Source organism: Ammospiza caudacuta, chromosome 1 (genome assembly GCF_027887145.1).
Source record: "Ammospiza caudacuta isolate bAmmCau1 chromosome 1, bAmmCau1.pri, whole genome shotgun sequence".
Lineage (NCBI taxonomy): Eukaryota > Metazoa > Chordata > Aves > Passeriformes > Passerellidae > Ammospiza > Ammospiza caudacuta.
In genome coordinates this window covers 75,601,123-75,618,745 of record NC_080593.1, presented here as the reverse complement: position 1 = coordinate 75,618,745, position 17,623 = coordinate 75,601,123, and the positions used below count along the sequence as shown (strand labels likewise).

The 17,623-nt window shown below is 36.3% G+C and overlaps 1 protein-coding gene across 2 annotated transcripts in view; it reads right to left on the bottom strand.

The window, feature by feature from the left end:
• Positions 1–419: 419 nt before the first annotated feature.
• Positions 420–17,623, bottom strand: part of CDH9 (cadherin 9) — a 98,241-nt gene continuing 81,037 nt past the window's right edge. For both annotated transcript variants that reach the window (XM_058818640.1, XM_058818649.1), the window contains exons 7-12: positions 17,370–17,623; positions 15,966–16,102; positions 14,446–14,567; positions 4,361–4,478; positions 4,023–4,274; positions 420–1,296 (exon numbers count right to left, since the gene is read on the bottom strand). In XM_058818640.1, coding sequence (XP_058674623.1) covers positions 809–1,296; positions 4,023–4,274; positions 4,361–4,478; positions 14,446–14,567; positions 15,966–16,102; positions 17,370–17,623 — 1,371 coding nt within the window. In that variant the 3' untranslated portion in view covers positions 420–808. The remainder of the gene's footprint in view (positions 1,297–4,022; positions 4,275–4,360; positions 4,479–14,445; positions 14,568–15,965; positions 16,103–17,369) is intronic.

Below are 17,623 nucleotides of genomic sequence, written 5' to 3'. Positions count from 1 at the left end.
GTTCATGTAAGAAGGTATGTGTGAGTGAGCTTCACCACGAAACTGTATTATTCTGCCATGTAGCAATACAAATTGCGAGTCAGAGTGCATTTATTTATAATCACCTTTTCAAAATAGTCCTTTCTGCCTTCTACACTGCATTCCCATTGCAGAGCCCTCTCTCCATATCGTTCTTGCACAGTACATTGCAACCACTAATCTGATATAAGAAGATGCATTCAAAAATGAAGTGTTGCATAATACAAATTTCCTTTGTTCAGAAAGATTGGACAGTTCTTTATGACTGACAAACTACATAAGTGGTCTTTTTATAAATTCTAATTTATTTAATAAAAATACAAAAATATAAATATACATATATAAAAATATCAGGATGAATCAACACACAGACATTTTTAACTCAATAAATATGGCAGTAATATTAATCTTTTTAAAGTATATTTTTGAGATTAAGTTACAATGCAGATGCACACTATCCAACGTAGTAGGAAAGGTAAAGCAAAGCAATTTAAAAATATGGAGTTTCCATGTAATTCTCAAAGGCGCAAAAAGCCTTTTATTGTCTTTTCATTCCCTATAAAACCCTTTCATCAGAGGTTTCTAGGCATAGAAGGTTGGTTGTAGTGTTTTTTAAAATCTCAATCGTTCATATTCATTCACGTTGACTTATTGATTAAGCAAACCCTTACTAAGACAACACCTATTTTTTGTAAATATTTTATTCCCAAGTAAGAGAGTAGGCCACTTTATTTATCTAGGAACATAGACATGAATTCCACTAACACTGACCAGGTCACAGATTACTTCCTCAGTCTCGATCACTGTCCTCTCCACCATACATATCTGCCAGCTTTTTAAACCGCGGTCCCCAGTCACTGAGGTAATCGTAGTCTTGGTTGCCTTCTGTGGTAAGTGATTCCAGGGAGCTGAGAGAATTTGCTATGGAATCATTTCCTTCATAGGCATATGTTGCTAATGAATCATAAGGAGGGGCAGCTGGGTCTGAATCATTTTCCTTTAGCCTTCTATGAATAAAATCTTGAACATCGATGTTTTCCCAAAGAGGTGCAGTCCGCCTTATCTGAAATATTGTTTCTGGGAGAACATCTCTTCTCATCTTACTCTCCTCCCTTGCCTCTGGATTTCTCAGTGTGCCAATGTCAAAAGCCTGTGTGTCTTCTTCCCCACCTCCTTCATCGTTGTAGGTCACAATATTGTCCCGAACATCATCTTTTGAGATGATCAAGGGTTCTTTCTTCCTCTGTCTCTTGAGAGCCGTAAACAAGACAACTAATACTAAAAGGAAAAAAAAAGTGAATGAGGGAACAGATCTTTAGAAAGCAAATAAATGAGGCAAAATTTTACCTCATCTCTTGACCAGGAAAGGTTTTAAGGCTGGAGTGGGATTCTTGGTAGGAATGCAGTGATAAAATCAATCTCCAAGTTAATAAGGGAAAGTATTAATGATTTTATAGCAATTAAAAACTTATTTTTTTAAAAAACCTATGGGAGAAATGATAAAAATACTTTATATTTTAAATAAATTTGCAACTAAGCTGAAGTTGAAAAGTAAACAATACCATACAATATTATACTACTGATTTTGATTTTCTTTTTCTAAGTACCACCTTTCTGGCAGTCACTAAGGGTCCTTTCATCACAAGTATTTGAATATCCTCAGCAAAAGGTATTCACACTCTTGAAAGCTAGTGATTTAGGTATTCCCAAGTGTCTAATTCACTTTTGAATATGAAATCTACAGGTCCCTCTGAAAATAAGAACCTGAAGACCTTAAGCTATCAATATAATTGACAAAACTACTTTTGCTTCAATGACTGCAAGAATTGAAATCCAGTCTTTGTTACTAAATGTTTCTTTTGAAAAAACATGATTCCCTTAGTTTATGAAACTCGAGTTGAATAACATTTCTGAAGAGGTGAGGATTGATACAAAAATGAAGCTCTCTAAGGGGAGATAAAAAAATGAAGTTAGGATTTTTTAAATACATTCTGGTGTCTAAATGGTATTGATTTCAGTAGCAATTCAATGCTTAAGTGCACATACAAATCTGACTCTCTCTCCAGCAGCTGGAGTAAATAATAGAGGCCAGAAAGATCATCTGTCAAGGAGACATAACAGTGACTGCTGAACCATAAATTACAACTGTGCTGAATGGTTTAGTTGAGTCTTAGGAGCTAAGTTTTTACTCTGAATCATCTGAATATTGGTGAATAAAAACTAAGGTTTGACATGTTGCAGGTGGGGAGAGTGAAATAGAGATCTTCCACATGCCGTGATATTATGTTGTGAATCTAAAATTAATAGAAATATGTTCCATTCAGTATTCTTTGGATTTTCTTCCTTGCACCTGTACAGAGGCTCTTTTCATAATACTAGATTAGAAACTACACACTTTAGTAAGTTTAAGAATTCCATATAGGAGAAAAGGGCAGATCACTGAGAGGTTATTGTAAAGTGAGCTTCACAGGCTGGTACTTAATATGTCTCACCTATGTTGGGCATGTTGGCACCACTTTACTATTATAACACACAACCTTGTTGAAAAATTAAATAGGATGCTGAGTATCACACTAGCTGTAGACTAAAAATTCTGTTTAGATACTCCACAGCCACATATTTCTTTGGATTCAAATATGTCAGCAGTGCTAAGCAGAGCAGGGCCTCTAACCCTGGGGCTGAGACAAGAAGTGGTCAAACTTGTTCTGCACAGCAATGGTCCCTGACCCTCTTCTGAGTCTCATATATTGTTGCTGTGGCCCCAAGCGCCATTTAACTTTGATAAGTCCAAAGTTTAGTACAGATTTGTTCAATCTGTACTCAAGCATTGCAGCCAATCAGAGCAATGTTTTCATTCTGAGCTAGTAAGGGCGTGTATTTCACGCTCCCTTTTCTCCTGCTCTTGTCGGGGCATGCAGGATCGCTTTAAAGATGCAGAGCTCGTTGACATGATGATAAGAACTGTGCAAGGTGAAGAGCTAGGTCTGGCAGAATCTGAGCCATAATTTTCTCCTGAGCATGGTGCCTTTCAAGTTCTGCCTCTTGGCAGAATATCAGCAGATTCCCTGACTATGCCTGGACAACATCCTGGGGAATCCAAGGGGGCTGATGCAAAAACCAGGCCAGTAGCAATTCCTGAATCTAAGCAGTTTATCAGTTTGCTAGAGCTCAAGTCTTTTCCCTCCCTTAAGCACAGTACAGATATGTTTTATAGATATTGCCCTTCTTCTAATACCTATAGCAAATATTAGGAGTATCACAGAATTATCTTGAATCTAGGGTAAAAACTGAAAAAAAGAAAAATATATCCCCTTATAATTATATAAACTAACACCTGTAGCTTCCCACTGTCCCCTTGGCAAGCTATGTTTGCTAGAACAGGTGGAAAAGGAAAGAGCTTTTCTGCAGAGTTTTACTGGAAAGTAGAGGTGATACTTTTCTTGTAAAACATGCAAGTTGAAATTTTTATGTTCTTAACACCAGATAATGAGCTAACATTTATTCTACTTCCTTCATATGTATCCACATCTTTCTAATGTTTCTACCTTCCAAACACTTGTCTGACTTCTGTTCTTATACTTATTTAATCAGCAGTTCTCACTATCACTTGCAAGAAATTGAATATTTCTATCCTACGCTTTTGAGCTAAATATTTTCTGTACAGGAAAAATCCAAATCTTTCATCATTAAATAGCTAATATAATTCATAACATTGTTGCAAAACTTAGCATAGCCTCAGAAATAGGATTTTAAAGTTCTGGATCTAAATGAAGGTCTGATTATGGTATGAACATTACTCAAATGAGCATGGTAACTAAAACTGACCCTGTATTTTCAATTGTATTTAGTCTCAATAGCAGAGTCTCACTCTTCTCACGCAATCTTCTAAAGAATAATGATATTTTTCTAGAGGGTCATGTGAATAAGTGTTTTAAGAGTATCAAGACTCTCAAAGTGACTAGCTCTTTGTCTGGTCAAGGAAGCATCTTGTAACAGGTGCCTACCTAGCAGGATGATGATGCAGAGGAGAATGGCCACCAGAGCCCCCGTGCTGAGGCCGGCAGGGAGCAGCAAGGCCTCGGCGCTGCAGGACTGCATGTTGCCCCGGCTGTCACAGGCGCACACGCGGATGGTCAGCGTGCCCGTGCTGCTCTGGATCGGGTAGTCGTTGTCAAATATGATGATGGGCAGAAGATAGGTACTCGTCTTACTACGGCTGTATCCGTTTCTTCTGGTCATAATTCCCGCTGTGTTATCTAGAATGGAAACACAGAATCAATAAGTGTTTCTGAATTAAGTTTTGTGTGATATTGGGGAGGGAGATGTTAGGGTCAGCAGTTACCTTTGTTGTCTACAACAGAGAAGTTTGGATGAACAGCAAATTCTGGCACCAACTCAAAGAAAAATTTGTGTCCTCGAGGAGGCTGATCTTTGTCGATTGCACTCACAGTCTGTATGAGCTATAAAGAAAAGAGCATTTCATGCTATTTTAGAAATCTTGTGTTTCAATTCTCTGCTTTTCATGTCCCATAAAAATCCAAGGACTCTCTATCTGAAGACAAAAACTGATGTCCTAAGCCAAATGTTTCCCAAATAAATACAGTAGAGGTTACAGTAAACAAATTATTTTATGGTTTAAACACATAACAGAGGATCAAAAAGAGTCCAGTCCTCACTGCAGAACAGCCATGTGCTTTGATTTGTACTCAGTATCTTGCAGTGATACAGAAACATTTGCCCTTCTGAATAAGCCATAAACCTCCTGTGGCTTCATGTAGCAATGACAGAGAGTGCTGTGTAAACCAGTTGTTAAGTGGGTCTAATTCTCAGTCCACCTCATCTGCTCCTGGCGATAAATTGGAGTACTGCACTGGCAGGATTCTCAATTCTCCTGGGGTAATAAAAAGAGAAGCTTTACTCCCTCCTAAATTGAAACCTCTGGCTGTGGAGCTTAATAGCTGCCCTAACAAGGCCACTCAAGCCCAGCTGGGAAGGAGTGATAATAGTGCCAGAATAGGGTCAGAGCAGAGTGGGCTGAAAAAGGAGAGGCTTCAGCAGTACCTCTGGATTGCATAAGCTTTCCTCTTACATCAAAATGTTGAAATGTGTGTACTCACGTTTATGTAGACACACATAAATGCTAAAAATTTGACTATTTTTTAATCTATCTTCTGCTGGACTGACAGAGAGGCTAAAGGAAACAGCTACAGAACTGAGGAAGGAAAAGTTACATGGGAACAACTGAGATTTATGAATTGACTTGCAACATTTAACACCATGCCACACTGCATGAGTCACAGGAACTCCAGATAGCTCTGTGAGTGGCTGTTCTGTCATTTGCCCTTCCTGGTGGGTGTCACACGAGAGGGAATCCATAGTCCACCTTGGCTTGCAAGCACAGGCTTGCATTCAATCACAAGATGACAAAACTGGTAGCACGAGAATAGGAGTGAGTCTCAACTGAGGATGCTGTAACTCAGTACAGGTACATTACTATGCCACTCAAAGGCAGAATGAGTTCAGCAGCTAAACATTTTTCTTTCAAAGCCAAGAGAGAGCCAATGACTGTCTTGAGTCTTCAGGTGTTTCCAGTGTTCAGGGTGTCTTGAAATCCCACAGATATCAAAGCCACTTGTTTTCAAAGACCTTGTTTTTCTTTTATTTCCAGAGAAGGCGCAGATTGACTTCTTCCAGAAATACAGTAATTGAAAAGTAGCACTAATATAATCTGTAAACTTTGTTGCTATCAAATAAGGAATTATTTTTTCATATATACTCTCTTGGAACATTGACCTTGATGGGACTTGAGGATACAGTTAAATTTTTGAAGGTATCTCACAAAATGAATCATTTTATTAAAGTGGTTTTTTGCTGTTATCATTCAGAAACTTGCTGCTGCTAGTGTTGCACTGCACCATGAATATTTGACCCATTTTTTCTAGTTAACTTTGGATGATTGGATTGCAGTTAATAATATTGAATTATAATTTAAAAACCCCAAAGCAAAAAAACCCAAAACACAACACAGAAACAGCTGAGGGATCTGTGCTTAGCTCATTCACTTTCCAACACCTTTTTCTAAAAAAAGCACAAAATATTTTTTATAATTTCTTTTTATTTTTGAGGTATATTGAGGAACTTGAATGGTAATTTGTAAATATCAGCCTTGCACAAAAGGATGTGACTATGCTTAAAGCAGGATAATGCAGTTTTTCTAAGTGTTATTAGAGTAATAACTACATATACTACACATAATACTTTCACTTTTAAAGCATTTAATGTTCACTGATATTTTGATATTTTTTATAATTTTTAGCTGCTTCACAAGATTAATCAAATCCTTGTTTATGGTGAAGTATCCCGTTTAGAGTGTTTCTACATTGCAGTTTATGTCAATAATTTTCCAATGTTCAATTGCTTTTGTCTTTCCTGTAATCTGCCTCTGGAAGTGTTAGTACAGAAAGCAAGACCAGGATTGGGTTTAAGTTTAGTTTTCCACAGTTTAAAAATACTGCTAAAAAACCACCCAAAATTTTTTTAATTGGGCTATGACATCAAATTTAAATGAGAAAATTTTCCTTTCACATTAGCACAAGTTTGAAAATACTGAAGAAATAGAAAAGTATCAGGGAGAAGACAGAATTAGAGTAAGTGACTACATTTGTGTGGTTTACAATTACTTGCTGAAAAACCCAAGGAGAAAATGTCCTGCTGCAGTAACTATCAGAAACTGTAATTTAGTATCTTGGGTCTTTTTGAGATGTAATCATTCAGTGTTTGTAAGATTTGAATCCCTTCATGTGCAAATCACATGCAGAAATACAATTTTACCAGGCACAGAGGAACCTAATTACAACAAATAATTATTGTTTAGGGTAAAGCTGAGGGTAAAAACCCAACCTCATTACCTGATCTAACTGTTGGCAACATGAATTGAGAACCAGCTGTTTGCCTAGCAGAGAAAAATGAGAGATTAAAAGAACAATGAGAAACCATGATTGCAGGTGAATTGTTCCAAATGATGAACAGGTGAAAGGAAATTAGAAATCTTATCTAATTAAGGATTTTTCTTTTTCACTTTTATAGCTGTAAATAAAATACAATGCTGTCAGTGATAATCGCCACAAATGAAAGTAGTCTGGCTATTTTTAAGTATCTCATTTATATGAAGAAAAGTTAGTATTCTTTTGTGTACATTTTGTGATTTCATTTCAGTTATATATTCACCCATTTTGATGCACTTAGGGACATTGAGGTATGATCACTCTTCATCAGGACTTAAGAGCAACGTCTCTGATGCTGTAAGATTTATGACAGAAGAGTTATTTCAAGAAAAATACTTTTACTCAAATATATTTCAAGCAGATCAAGCTTGGAGAAAATAAAACCATTCTTATTATTTTCTTTCTTTCTTTCATACCTTCCCATGTGAATGAGAATATTTTAGAAAATACAGCAGTATTGTCACTATTTTGAGAGCTGCCTATGCATGTGCATGAGCACTTCTGTGTATTTAAAAAAAAACAGTATCATACTCTTGAGTGGATCTTAATGGGTCAGTTCAAGTTTTTAGGGTCACTTTTCTTTGAAGATAATGAAAATTAAAACATAGGCATTGACATCATGTTTTTTACATTCAGGACAAGATATTTGTAGCAGTTTGACAATGTGAAAAAGTAGCAAGAAGAATTATTCCCAATGGGAACTTTTCTTAATGATCTTAGGACCAGTGCTCATTTAGCCATGCTGTTTAGCAGTGCTCTGACAATGACTGATGTCTTGGGAAAGGTGTTCTTTAATATCTTTATCAATGACATAGGCAGTGAGATCAAGTATATCCTCAGCAAGTTTGCAGAAGACATGAGGCTGACACAACAGAAGGAAGGGATTCTGTCCAGAGAGACCTGGGAAATCTTGAGAAATAAATCTCTGAGAATCTCACAAAGTTCAACAAGTCCAAGTACAAGGTGCTGCACATGGGCTTAGGACAATCCTAGACAAGAGCACAGAATGGGAGAAGATGTCATTGACAGAGCAGCCTTGCAGAGAAGAACTTGAGGGTTCTGGTTGATAAAAAGCAGGACATGAGCCAACAAAGACCCTGGAAGGCCAACTGTATCCTGGGCTGCATCAAAAGAGGAGCGGCCAGCAGGTCATGGGAAGTGATTCTACTGCTCTACTCTTCCCTTGTGAGATGCCACCTGGAGTGCTGAATTCAGGTCTGGAGTCCTAACCATAATAGAGATGTGAGCCAGTTGGGGTGAGTCCAAAGTAGGGGAACAAAGATGGTTAGGGGTATGGAGCATGTGCTACAAAGACAGGCTGAGAGAGTTGTGGTTATTCAGTATGGAGAAGAGAAAGCTCTAGAGAGATCTTATTGTCATCCTCCAGTACTTTACGAGGTCTTATAAAAGAGTGGAAGATTGACTTCTTACACAGGCGGATTGGGATAGGACAAAGGAGAAAGATTTTTAACTAAAAGAGGAAAGATTTAGATTAGATGTTAGAAAGGAATTCTTCACTCAAAGGGCAGTGAGACACTAAACCAAGTTTCCCAGGGGCACTGTGAATGATGCATCTCTGGAAGTGTTCCAAGTGAGGATGGATGGAGCCCTGAACAACTCAACCAGTCTAATGGGTCATATTCCTGGCCATGGCCAAGAGAATTGGAACAAGGTGGTCTTTGAGATCCTTTTCAATTCAAATCATTGTATGATGCCATGATTCTATTTGTTTCTTTCATGATTAAGACAGAGATTATGCTAAAGGGTTTGGACCTATTTTCCACTGAATTTCTTTTTTCAAACATGGAAATACTTCAATTACAGTCCTGTTTCATATTGTTTGGTTTTTTTGACCTGGATGCTGTGATTTTAGTACTTGCACCACAGTCAAAACTATGATTGTAGTTTATGTTCAGGATATTTTACAGTTATTCGTACTCATGTCTGAAAAAGTGGTTGGGGGTGAGTGGATGGCCTAAAAACAGATTCCTTCTATGTATCTCATACATCCTTAGGCAAAGGCTACTCTTCAAGATGTTTTAAAGACAGCAAGCAAGTAGAAGCTGGCTGGGGGAATTCTGAAATAGGAAGGGTCTCTGTGCACTTCAGAGCATGCTGTTAGCGTTCCTGAGGCTGCACTTGTACACACAGAGAGCTGCACAAGTAGAAGGTTTTGGTTGTAGGCTCGGCCTTGAGAACGCCTTTAAAAGAAATGTAGGAACCATTAAAGCAAATGCTAAGCTTTATAGCACAGAGGTCAGCACCATCTGGACGCTTTTAAGACGGGTTTTTCAGTGTGTGCTGGCTTGCATGTCATGCAAATAAATGGCTGTTGCACCTTGGCTCCAGGGTGTACTCTTTAAAAACTACAGCCACATGTTTTGAAAAGTTCCTTGGAGAAACATGAACAAGATGAGATCCACGGGTGGGCACATGCAATATATTTTCAGGTTAAACATTTCTACTAATAAAACGAAACCTGAGACAAATAAAATATTTGCAAAGAAGTTTGCTGCTACTTCTTTTCAAAACAGTAATGTATTGTTGGTTGTTATTTTATTTCTACACCTTTTTCTTTTTCAAAAATTTTCTTTCAAAATTTACTATACATGGTGAAAAGTAATGTCACTTTCACAGAAATTTAAAGATGGTCTGTGTTGTAGATCACCTTTCTGAAGTTTAAATACAACATGATTATCATATAAAAATTGTACTTCCAGTCACAAAGACTACTAGAGAAAGATATTGTTAAGGTACAGATACAGTAACAACTTCTGAATTTTTGTTGTTTCTGTATGTAAGAGAAGAGAGGAGCAGGCTTTTAATCCACTTGAAGCATTTGGGCTTTAATTTTTTTATTATATCATGCTCTTAGTTAAACCTGGTCGTTGTACAACAGAGAAATAAAAGTAATAAAAGACTTAAAAGTATCTTTAAACACTTGAGAAAGAAATGTCTAGGAACTGTTAGTGTTGGTTTTTGTCTAACATTTTTTAAGAAGTGGTATAGAAGAGAACAGAAATTCTGTATCTCAAAGCACTGGCTTTCTTGAAAGTTGTTGAACTTCTTTGGTGCTGCAAATGTTTCTCTAGGAATCTGGTAAGACCTCACCACTTTGTCTGCAATAAACTATGGGGGAAAAAAATCCTGTGAGAGAGACAATGTATGGCAATCATGAGAACAATGTGTGCAAATGTTATGGGGAAACAATGGAAGAACAGATTTTTTCTCCTATCCTTTCCTCCTCTTACCCCTTTTCCTGCCTGTATGATCTGGTAGGGTCAATCACTAGCTAACCTTGAATGTATTACTAACAGCAAGCATAAATAAGCATCACAGAGGTTAAGTAAAAGACGTGATGGTATAGCCCATAGGAGTGTTTAAAAATCAATGCAGCTGTCAGTGGATGTCCATCTTGCCATTATGCGGTCTGAGTGATCACACTTGTACAGACACAATTCTAGGCTATACCCCTGTAAGGTGCTAGCTGCAGAAAACAGTCTCCATCACACATGTGCAAGCTTGAATAGATGCCTGTCACTGCACAAAACTTCACATTCAGTTATGCAAAGCAGTTTGGTTTCCAGAGCTTGGCTCTGTTCCACAAATGTGTTGGCAGTTTTAAGCAGGACTGAATGCTTATCAAAATTTGGAAAACTCTCACTTCAATTCTTACTTAAAAAGAAAGACTGCTAGCATGGGTCTCTCACTAAAATAAGCCAGAAGGTGTCTACCTTATGTATATACCTTATGTATATAAAGACATGACTGATAATTAGCAATGCAGGCTTGAGAAAAAGTGATCTCTCTCTGCTTCATTTTAAAAAGAGAGGGAAGGTATGGAGAGTAATGAAAAGAAAAATCAGCCAGGTCTCTGAAGGAGGAAACAAACTTTCTGCGTTCTGTTGTCTGAAAACCTGTGAATGGCAGGAAAAATATTGCATCAGTGGGGAAAAGTAGTGACCCATGTTGTTTTCTTGATGAATGTTGAAATTCGCTAAATTTTTGCCAAAAAATACTTTGCAATAAACTATGGAGCTAAACTTTTGCCAACAAGTTATTCAGTTAAATTAGTCTCCTTCTCGAGTATATCTGCCTGGTTTCCATGGAGAGTACTCATCCTCTAATCCAGCTAAAAAGACCCAATTATTTCCTGTGACAAGGGTATTAGAGACCTTGTGCCAAAGCCTTCCCCACAACAGTCCCTGGGGCTTCAGGATTAGGGGTTTCTAAATCGCATGAGAGGAAGTCTGCTCCCTACTTTTCTTTAGCCTGTGTACTAGCCAATGAAATAAGATTCTCATGTTGACAAAAGTGTTTCAGCCTAATGAACACACATTTTTATTACCCTTTTATGATAAGGGTTATACCCAGTCATACCATTGTTGCTTGGACACAAAAGAGTAGGAGACACTGTAGGATTTTCTTTCCTCTGACCCTCCTAAGGCTATCTGAAAACCACAAGTGAAGCATCTAATATCTGTTGATGCTGAGAATGAGTACTGTTGCCTGGTGGCAGAGAAACAATATTTGATCATTCTGATGCTTCCTGATGTACCTGAAACTTAGAAAGGTGTGCGACTAATAGCTGGTCCTGGTTTAAAAAAAAAAAAAAACAACAAAAAAAACCAACCAAAAACCTAAATATATTTATCTTCTCAGCCTGATTCTTTTGTTATGGCACCAGATGCAGAAGCAGTGCTGTGATGTGTCAGGAAACAATAATGGTTACAATCAAAAAGCTGGTTTGGGAGATCTCTAAAATGGGTTGGAATAGTAATAAATGAGCATATGTTTCCATTTTTCTTGTACTATACAGGGACTGCTAGACATGAGCAGTACAGGTTCTCAGGAACTTAGCACACTTGGCCAAAACATTCAAGTTCATATTTCTATATTCACTGTTATTTTAAGCACCAAAATAAAAGTACTCTCATGTATTGAAGGTAGTCTCTCTTCTGAAATACTAAGCCAATTATGCATAAATGTTCAGATACAAACTCAGGTGCCTCTCTTGAAGACCTCAGCTGTTAAGAAATAGAAAGCCAAAATGAATCTCTCATTTTTCTATGGCTACACTTGGTGCACACTCTATTTCTAGTATTTTTGTGGGATTTTCCAATGAGGGAAAATAATTGCTGAAATTATATTGGTAAATTAGATGTGTAGGAGGTCTGAAAAACAACGCGCATACCTATTGAATGGGTGTCTGTCATATCTGCTATTAGGTAAGTACAGAATTTACCAGAAAGGTAAATGATATTTCATACATTCATGGGTATTTCACCAAGTATGCTAGACTAGATGGAAATTGCATTAAGGAAATTGACAACCAGTCTGCCTGGACTGAACTTCTTCAAATATACGACAAAACCTGTGTTTGCTGGTTGGCAAAATTGCACAAGATTAATTTCAATTAGATCTTAATTTCTCAGCTTTTGAAACATTCTTTGTGTTATGCAAATAAAATACATGACTCACTTTTCTACCAGTCATCACACTCAGATTTTAAAGTTTATTTACCTCAATTTTGTCTTGTGTAATGAGACATTGTTACAGTAACAGAATTTAGGTTCTACGGCATCTGTTTGAACATAACAGCTAGAATTATCTGAATGCATTCAGCTTAAAAGTCATAAAGTAAAACTCTATGGGTCTAACAGCCAAAAGCTTGGAGAATTTTTGTACCTTCTTTAAGGCTTGAACAGTAGTCTTAAGTGGCAATTTATGTCACTGGTTAAGACAGGACGATGTGATTATAAACCTTAGTTGTTGTGAAAAACACTCTCTTTTCAATTTTCTGGTATGATAATTCCTTCCACTGTTATAATTTAATTCATCACTTCCTTTAAAGTGTATATGCATCTATTTATATCATTTACATGAAAAATAGTAAAACATTCTTTAAAAAAAGAATAAAAAAGTTGTCAAATACCTCTTCAAAGGGAAGTGATTTTTTTAAATCAAGGTATCTTCTTCCATCCTAACACATTTTGCCTGAATTCTGATATAATATTTAATGAATGAAAAATAAATAGAATTTTATGCGGTCTTCTTATAATCCATTGTGTCCTTTCTTTCTCCGTTTTTTATTTATTTTTCTATCTGTTAAAAAATTTATAAAACATCACTTGAATTGGATCAGAATTGAACACGAACACGTGTTCTTGCTCTGCATAGGGTTCTGCAATACCTGAAAAACTAAACTCATCTTAGGTACCATCTATGCTACCTTCAGTGAGGCCTCTGTGACTTAAATAAACACTGGTAAAAAATCAGGTAAAACATGAGCATGGTTCCTGATGCCTATCCATATCTCCCATCTTCATGAAGTCCTTGAATATTGCGTGGTCACTGTGCTCTAAAGAAAAACAAAATATTATACATTCTGATCCTTTCCACATATTTTCCATGAAGCCAGACTGTTTTGGCTGGATGATGACAGCCTAAAGCTGGTGAGCCACGAGGACAGACCTAAGCTCCTCTTAGGGCTTCATCCTGGCTTGGCTGTCCTACAGTAGAAACCCACTCATGTTTGTGTAAGTGAAAATAATGATCTCAACATTTTTCTTCCAGTCAAAAATTAATCAGTCTAGAGAAGAGGCTCACGTGTGAGCCATTTCAGAGAGATAATCTTAGAGTACCCTCTCTGTTACAAAATCCACTTCTTTGGTAAATCTTGTAAAGAAAAAATCTTTCTTCACAAGATTTTATACTGAAGGACTGACTGGCATTAGCATAAATAGATGATGTTGTGAAGGCAGCAATATTAAGACATTTTTGTAATATGCTGGCTCTGAGTTCTCTTGGTTTATCTACTTACTTGAATCCAAATAATCACTTTGTTTTATCCTTAACTTTTTTTCTTGTCTCTTAGAATTTTACAGAATTCTGAGACAGTTTAGAAAGGGATATACGTGATCTTTGACCAGACTCAACACAATGCCAGACTGAGTTATAACCTACAATGGAAACAGTTACACTGCCCTTTATTTTTGAAAAAGCTTGGTTTACACACCTTCTTAACTGAGACATAATAAAGATTTTCCTGCCTCATGTACTTGAAGGTGTTGCTACATTAACTAAGCCAATGATAAAAATCCAGAAATAAATGTAATTATTGTACAGCATAAAGCATTTTTTAGCATTATGCAAACCCATTTCTGAAAAATATTTTCTGGTATTATAAATGAAAAACCACCTAAAAGTATCATTTTTTTATTATATCCTATGCTATTGTACTAGGATATTATCTTTCATCTTTTATGTCCTTTTTGGAATCAACTTGTATTTTTTGCAGAAGATAGGAAATTAAGAGGCTGGGTTAGTCTACTGCTGTTCAAACTAATATGTTGAATTCTTCATGATGGCATTGCAGGATAGTTTCCTTACAAGTCCTTTGGTAATATCAGTATTGGTTTACCTGTCCTGCTTTTGCATTTTCACAAACAAATGTTTCATAGTAGTTGGCAAACTCTGGTGCATGATCATTTATGTCTAAAATCCGTATGAAGACAGGTATTTGGCTACTTTGTTTAGGGTTATCTGAAAAAAAGAAAAAATATTACAATAAAAAGAGATATGTATATGAAAAAAATCCAATACTTTTTTTCCAAAAGATATTAGAAATGTTCAATTTTCTTGATTATAGTAAAACAATTATATTTCATTTTCTGATGACATACATTACATACACATAAAAGTCCTATGTATAATTGAAACAAGTTTTTCTATTGTTTTATATATATATATATATGTGTGTACATATCATATAAAGTATGCTCAAATTGATTTACATTAAAAACAGATCACTGAGTTGTTAGGGAGTTGTATTATTTATATCAGTTCAACAAATAATTAATTGCCAAAGTTGTTCCATGAGGCTGAGCTGTTAAGAACATTTACTTTTTCAAATCAATAAAGCAGTAAAAGAGTGTCAGTGAACAACTCTACCACCACAACCACACACAAACACAAAACCATAAAAAACCCAAACCAAAGTTTCCTTTCTCCCCTAACTATAAAAAACAAAATAATAAAATGATTTATGCAGGATATGATCATCAATCAATCTTCACAAACCTCCAAACTCAAGGTATTGCCAGAGAGGATTCTCACACTATGCATATTGAAAATGTAGAACATTTTTAACCAAACATTGAAAAGTATTTAAGAGGAAAAGGTAAAAGATATAAATCTTTCTGAAAATGGGGATATGATTCATCTCTCCACATTACCCAACTCCCTGACTCTTAAGCACATTGACTCCAGGGGAATCTATAGGAGAATAAAGGAAGGCAGAAAAGTTTTTCCCTAAAATCATATGTTTTCCCCTTTGATGACTGTTGCCTCAGAAAAAAGGTAGGCAAGAGACATCTAGCCTGAAAGTATCTAAGAGAATAGTAAAGAACCCAGGTGAAAAATTAAGCCCACAGTTTACTTCAGATATGGAGGGCAAAAAATTTCCCTAGTCTTGACTTCAAACAAAGCCATTTTCTGAGATAAGTTAAATCAGCTGAGGTAAAGCATAATTTTTTTCTCATTTACAAAGGTTATTCTGACAATGTATTTGTATGTCAGGGGCATTTTTTCTCCTCTTCCCCAAAGATTTTCCCAAAGACTTAGCTCGGGATAGAGTCAGTGCATCACACGTGCACCAAATTATTTGATGTGAATTCTCAAGGAACCAGTTAACTTATCTAATGTATATTGTACATGGCTTTATTGAGCCTGAGAGTTCCTAAATATCTTTGTGAAAAATGGGCAAAACATAGCTTAAAATATAAATTGGACTTTTATATGTATGTTTAAAGATGTCTTGTCTATCAATAATATCTGGATAAGAGCAAAACTAATGAAACAAGGTAAGTCATAGAAACTGTAGAATTTAATTATTTTCTCAGTTCAAATATTCTTCTGAGATAAATTTTATCTTCATCTTACTGATTTCAGTTGCTATAACAGTGATGTTGTGCCAGGGAGTTTCTTCTCGGTCAAGTGGCTTCGAGAGGAATAAGGATCCATTTCCTGAATAGATGTTGAATATTCTGTCAAGGTCAGTGTGTCGATCTACAGAATATCTGTCAAGACACAGTAAAATTGAGCATCACAATCTCCCATTGCAGTCTCCAGTTTTGCTCACAGCCACCTCTAAAAGTTTTCCAGTTTTAACTGTGCTTGATCAAGAATGTTTTCTTTCCAAATAACCTAAGTTTTCCCTTAACTACCTGCATGCTACAAATACTTAGAAACAATTTTAAGACTAGTGAGGAGGATGAAGACAAAACTTTATGTCGGTAGTTTTTAGATTGATAATTGAAATTACATTTTAGCTCATAAAGTGAATTTTGGACTAATAACTAAAAGTGAACTTTTTCAGGTAAGATTTTTTGCAAATTAATGGTTTCTGAGAGAACTCTGTCACCAAAGGACACATATTGCAGACACAAGAAAGTATCAATTTAAAAATATCTATTTTTGAGGTGTCACAAGGACCACAAACATGAGAGAAAAATCTTTCAATTACTTGTTCTTTAATATGAAACTGCATAAATCTTGTTTTGTGATGCTTGTTTTTGCTTTTTTCTTACCCAGTGAGAAAAAACTTGGTTTACAGCTGTTTTCTAATCAGCCTAGTAGCTGGCAGTCATTATCAGGTTAAACTGAGATTTTATACATATTTTTCTTTAAAATATTTTATTTTCCTCCTCCTCCCACACCTCCTACTTCAACACATACTGCTGTAGGACATAGAAAGCTTGTTCAGAAATGCAGAGATCAATTTTCATAATCACTTGCATGGTAAATAGACAAACTTAAGTGCCTTGTTTGTCACTGCAGATAATAATAGCAGACTGGTAACAATTACAGCAATTTCGCAGCACTGAACTCTTAGTTCTAATTGTTATTACTTTCTTGCAATCATTTCTTATTCAATATACTGTGATCATTAAATAGTTAAGTTATGGAACATGGATGCTATGTACAGAAGTGTGACTGTCATCAAGCATCAGGGAGTTCAGAAATACAAAATTTTGAATGTTTTAGATAGTACAAAAGAATAATTTTATGAACAGCTTGGCGAAACTACTAAAACATGCTGGCAATTAAGTGCTGACATCTCCTTTCTTTTTACCTGGTTCCTGTAGACTGTTCTTAAAAAGCATTCTCTGCACCGCTCGTTGTGCTAATTGTATTTGCCTTCACAAGCTCGCACAGACATTTCTCTTGGACACTTTCCAACAGCCCCCATGTGCTTAATTACCCAAAGAGCCTCTTTCTACCTTGCACTCTCATCGTTCTCTGTTGACCCACATCTAAAGAATTCCATATTGTATAATGGCTTACTTTATTGCGTTCTTTGCTATATCTGGGTCTTGGGCGACAACCTGCCCAATAATGCTTCCTTCCTTGGCATCTTCGTCTACCTCTATTAAATACCAGGGTCTGCTGAACACTGGAGGTTCATCAATGTCTTCAACAGAGATTTTGACAAAAGCCGTGTCTTTGAATGGCCCCAGCTGAAGAAAACGAGGATCAGGATGAGCGTTGCTTGCTTCTACTTTTAGGGTATATAACACCTTGTTTTCAAAATCCAGATG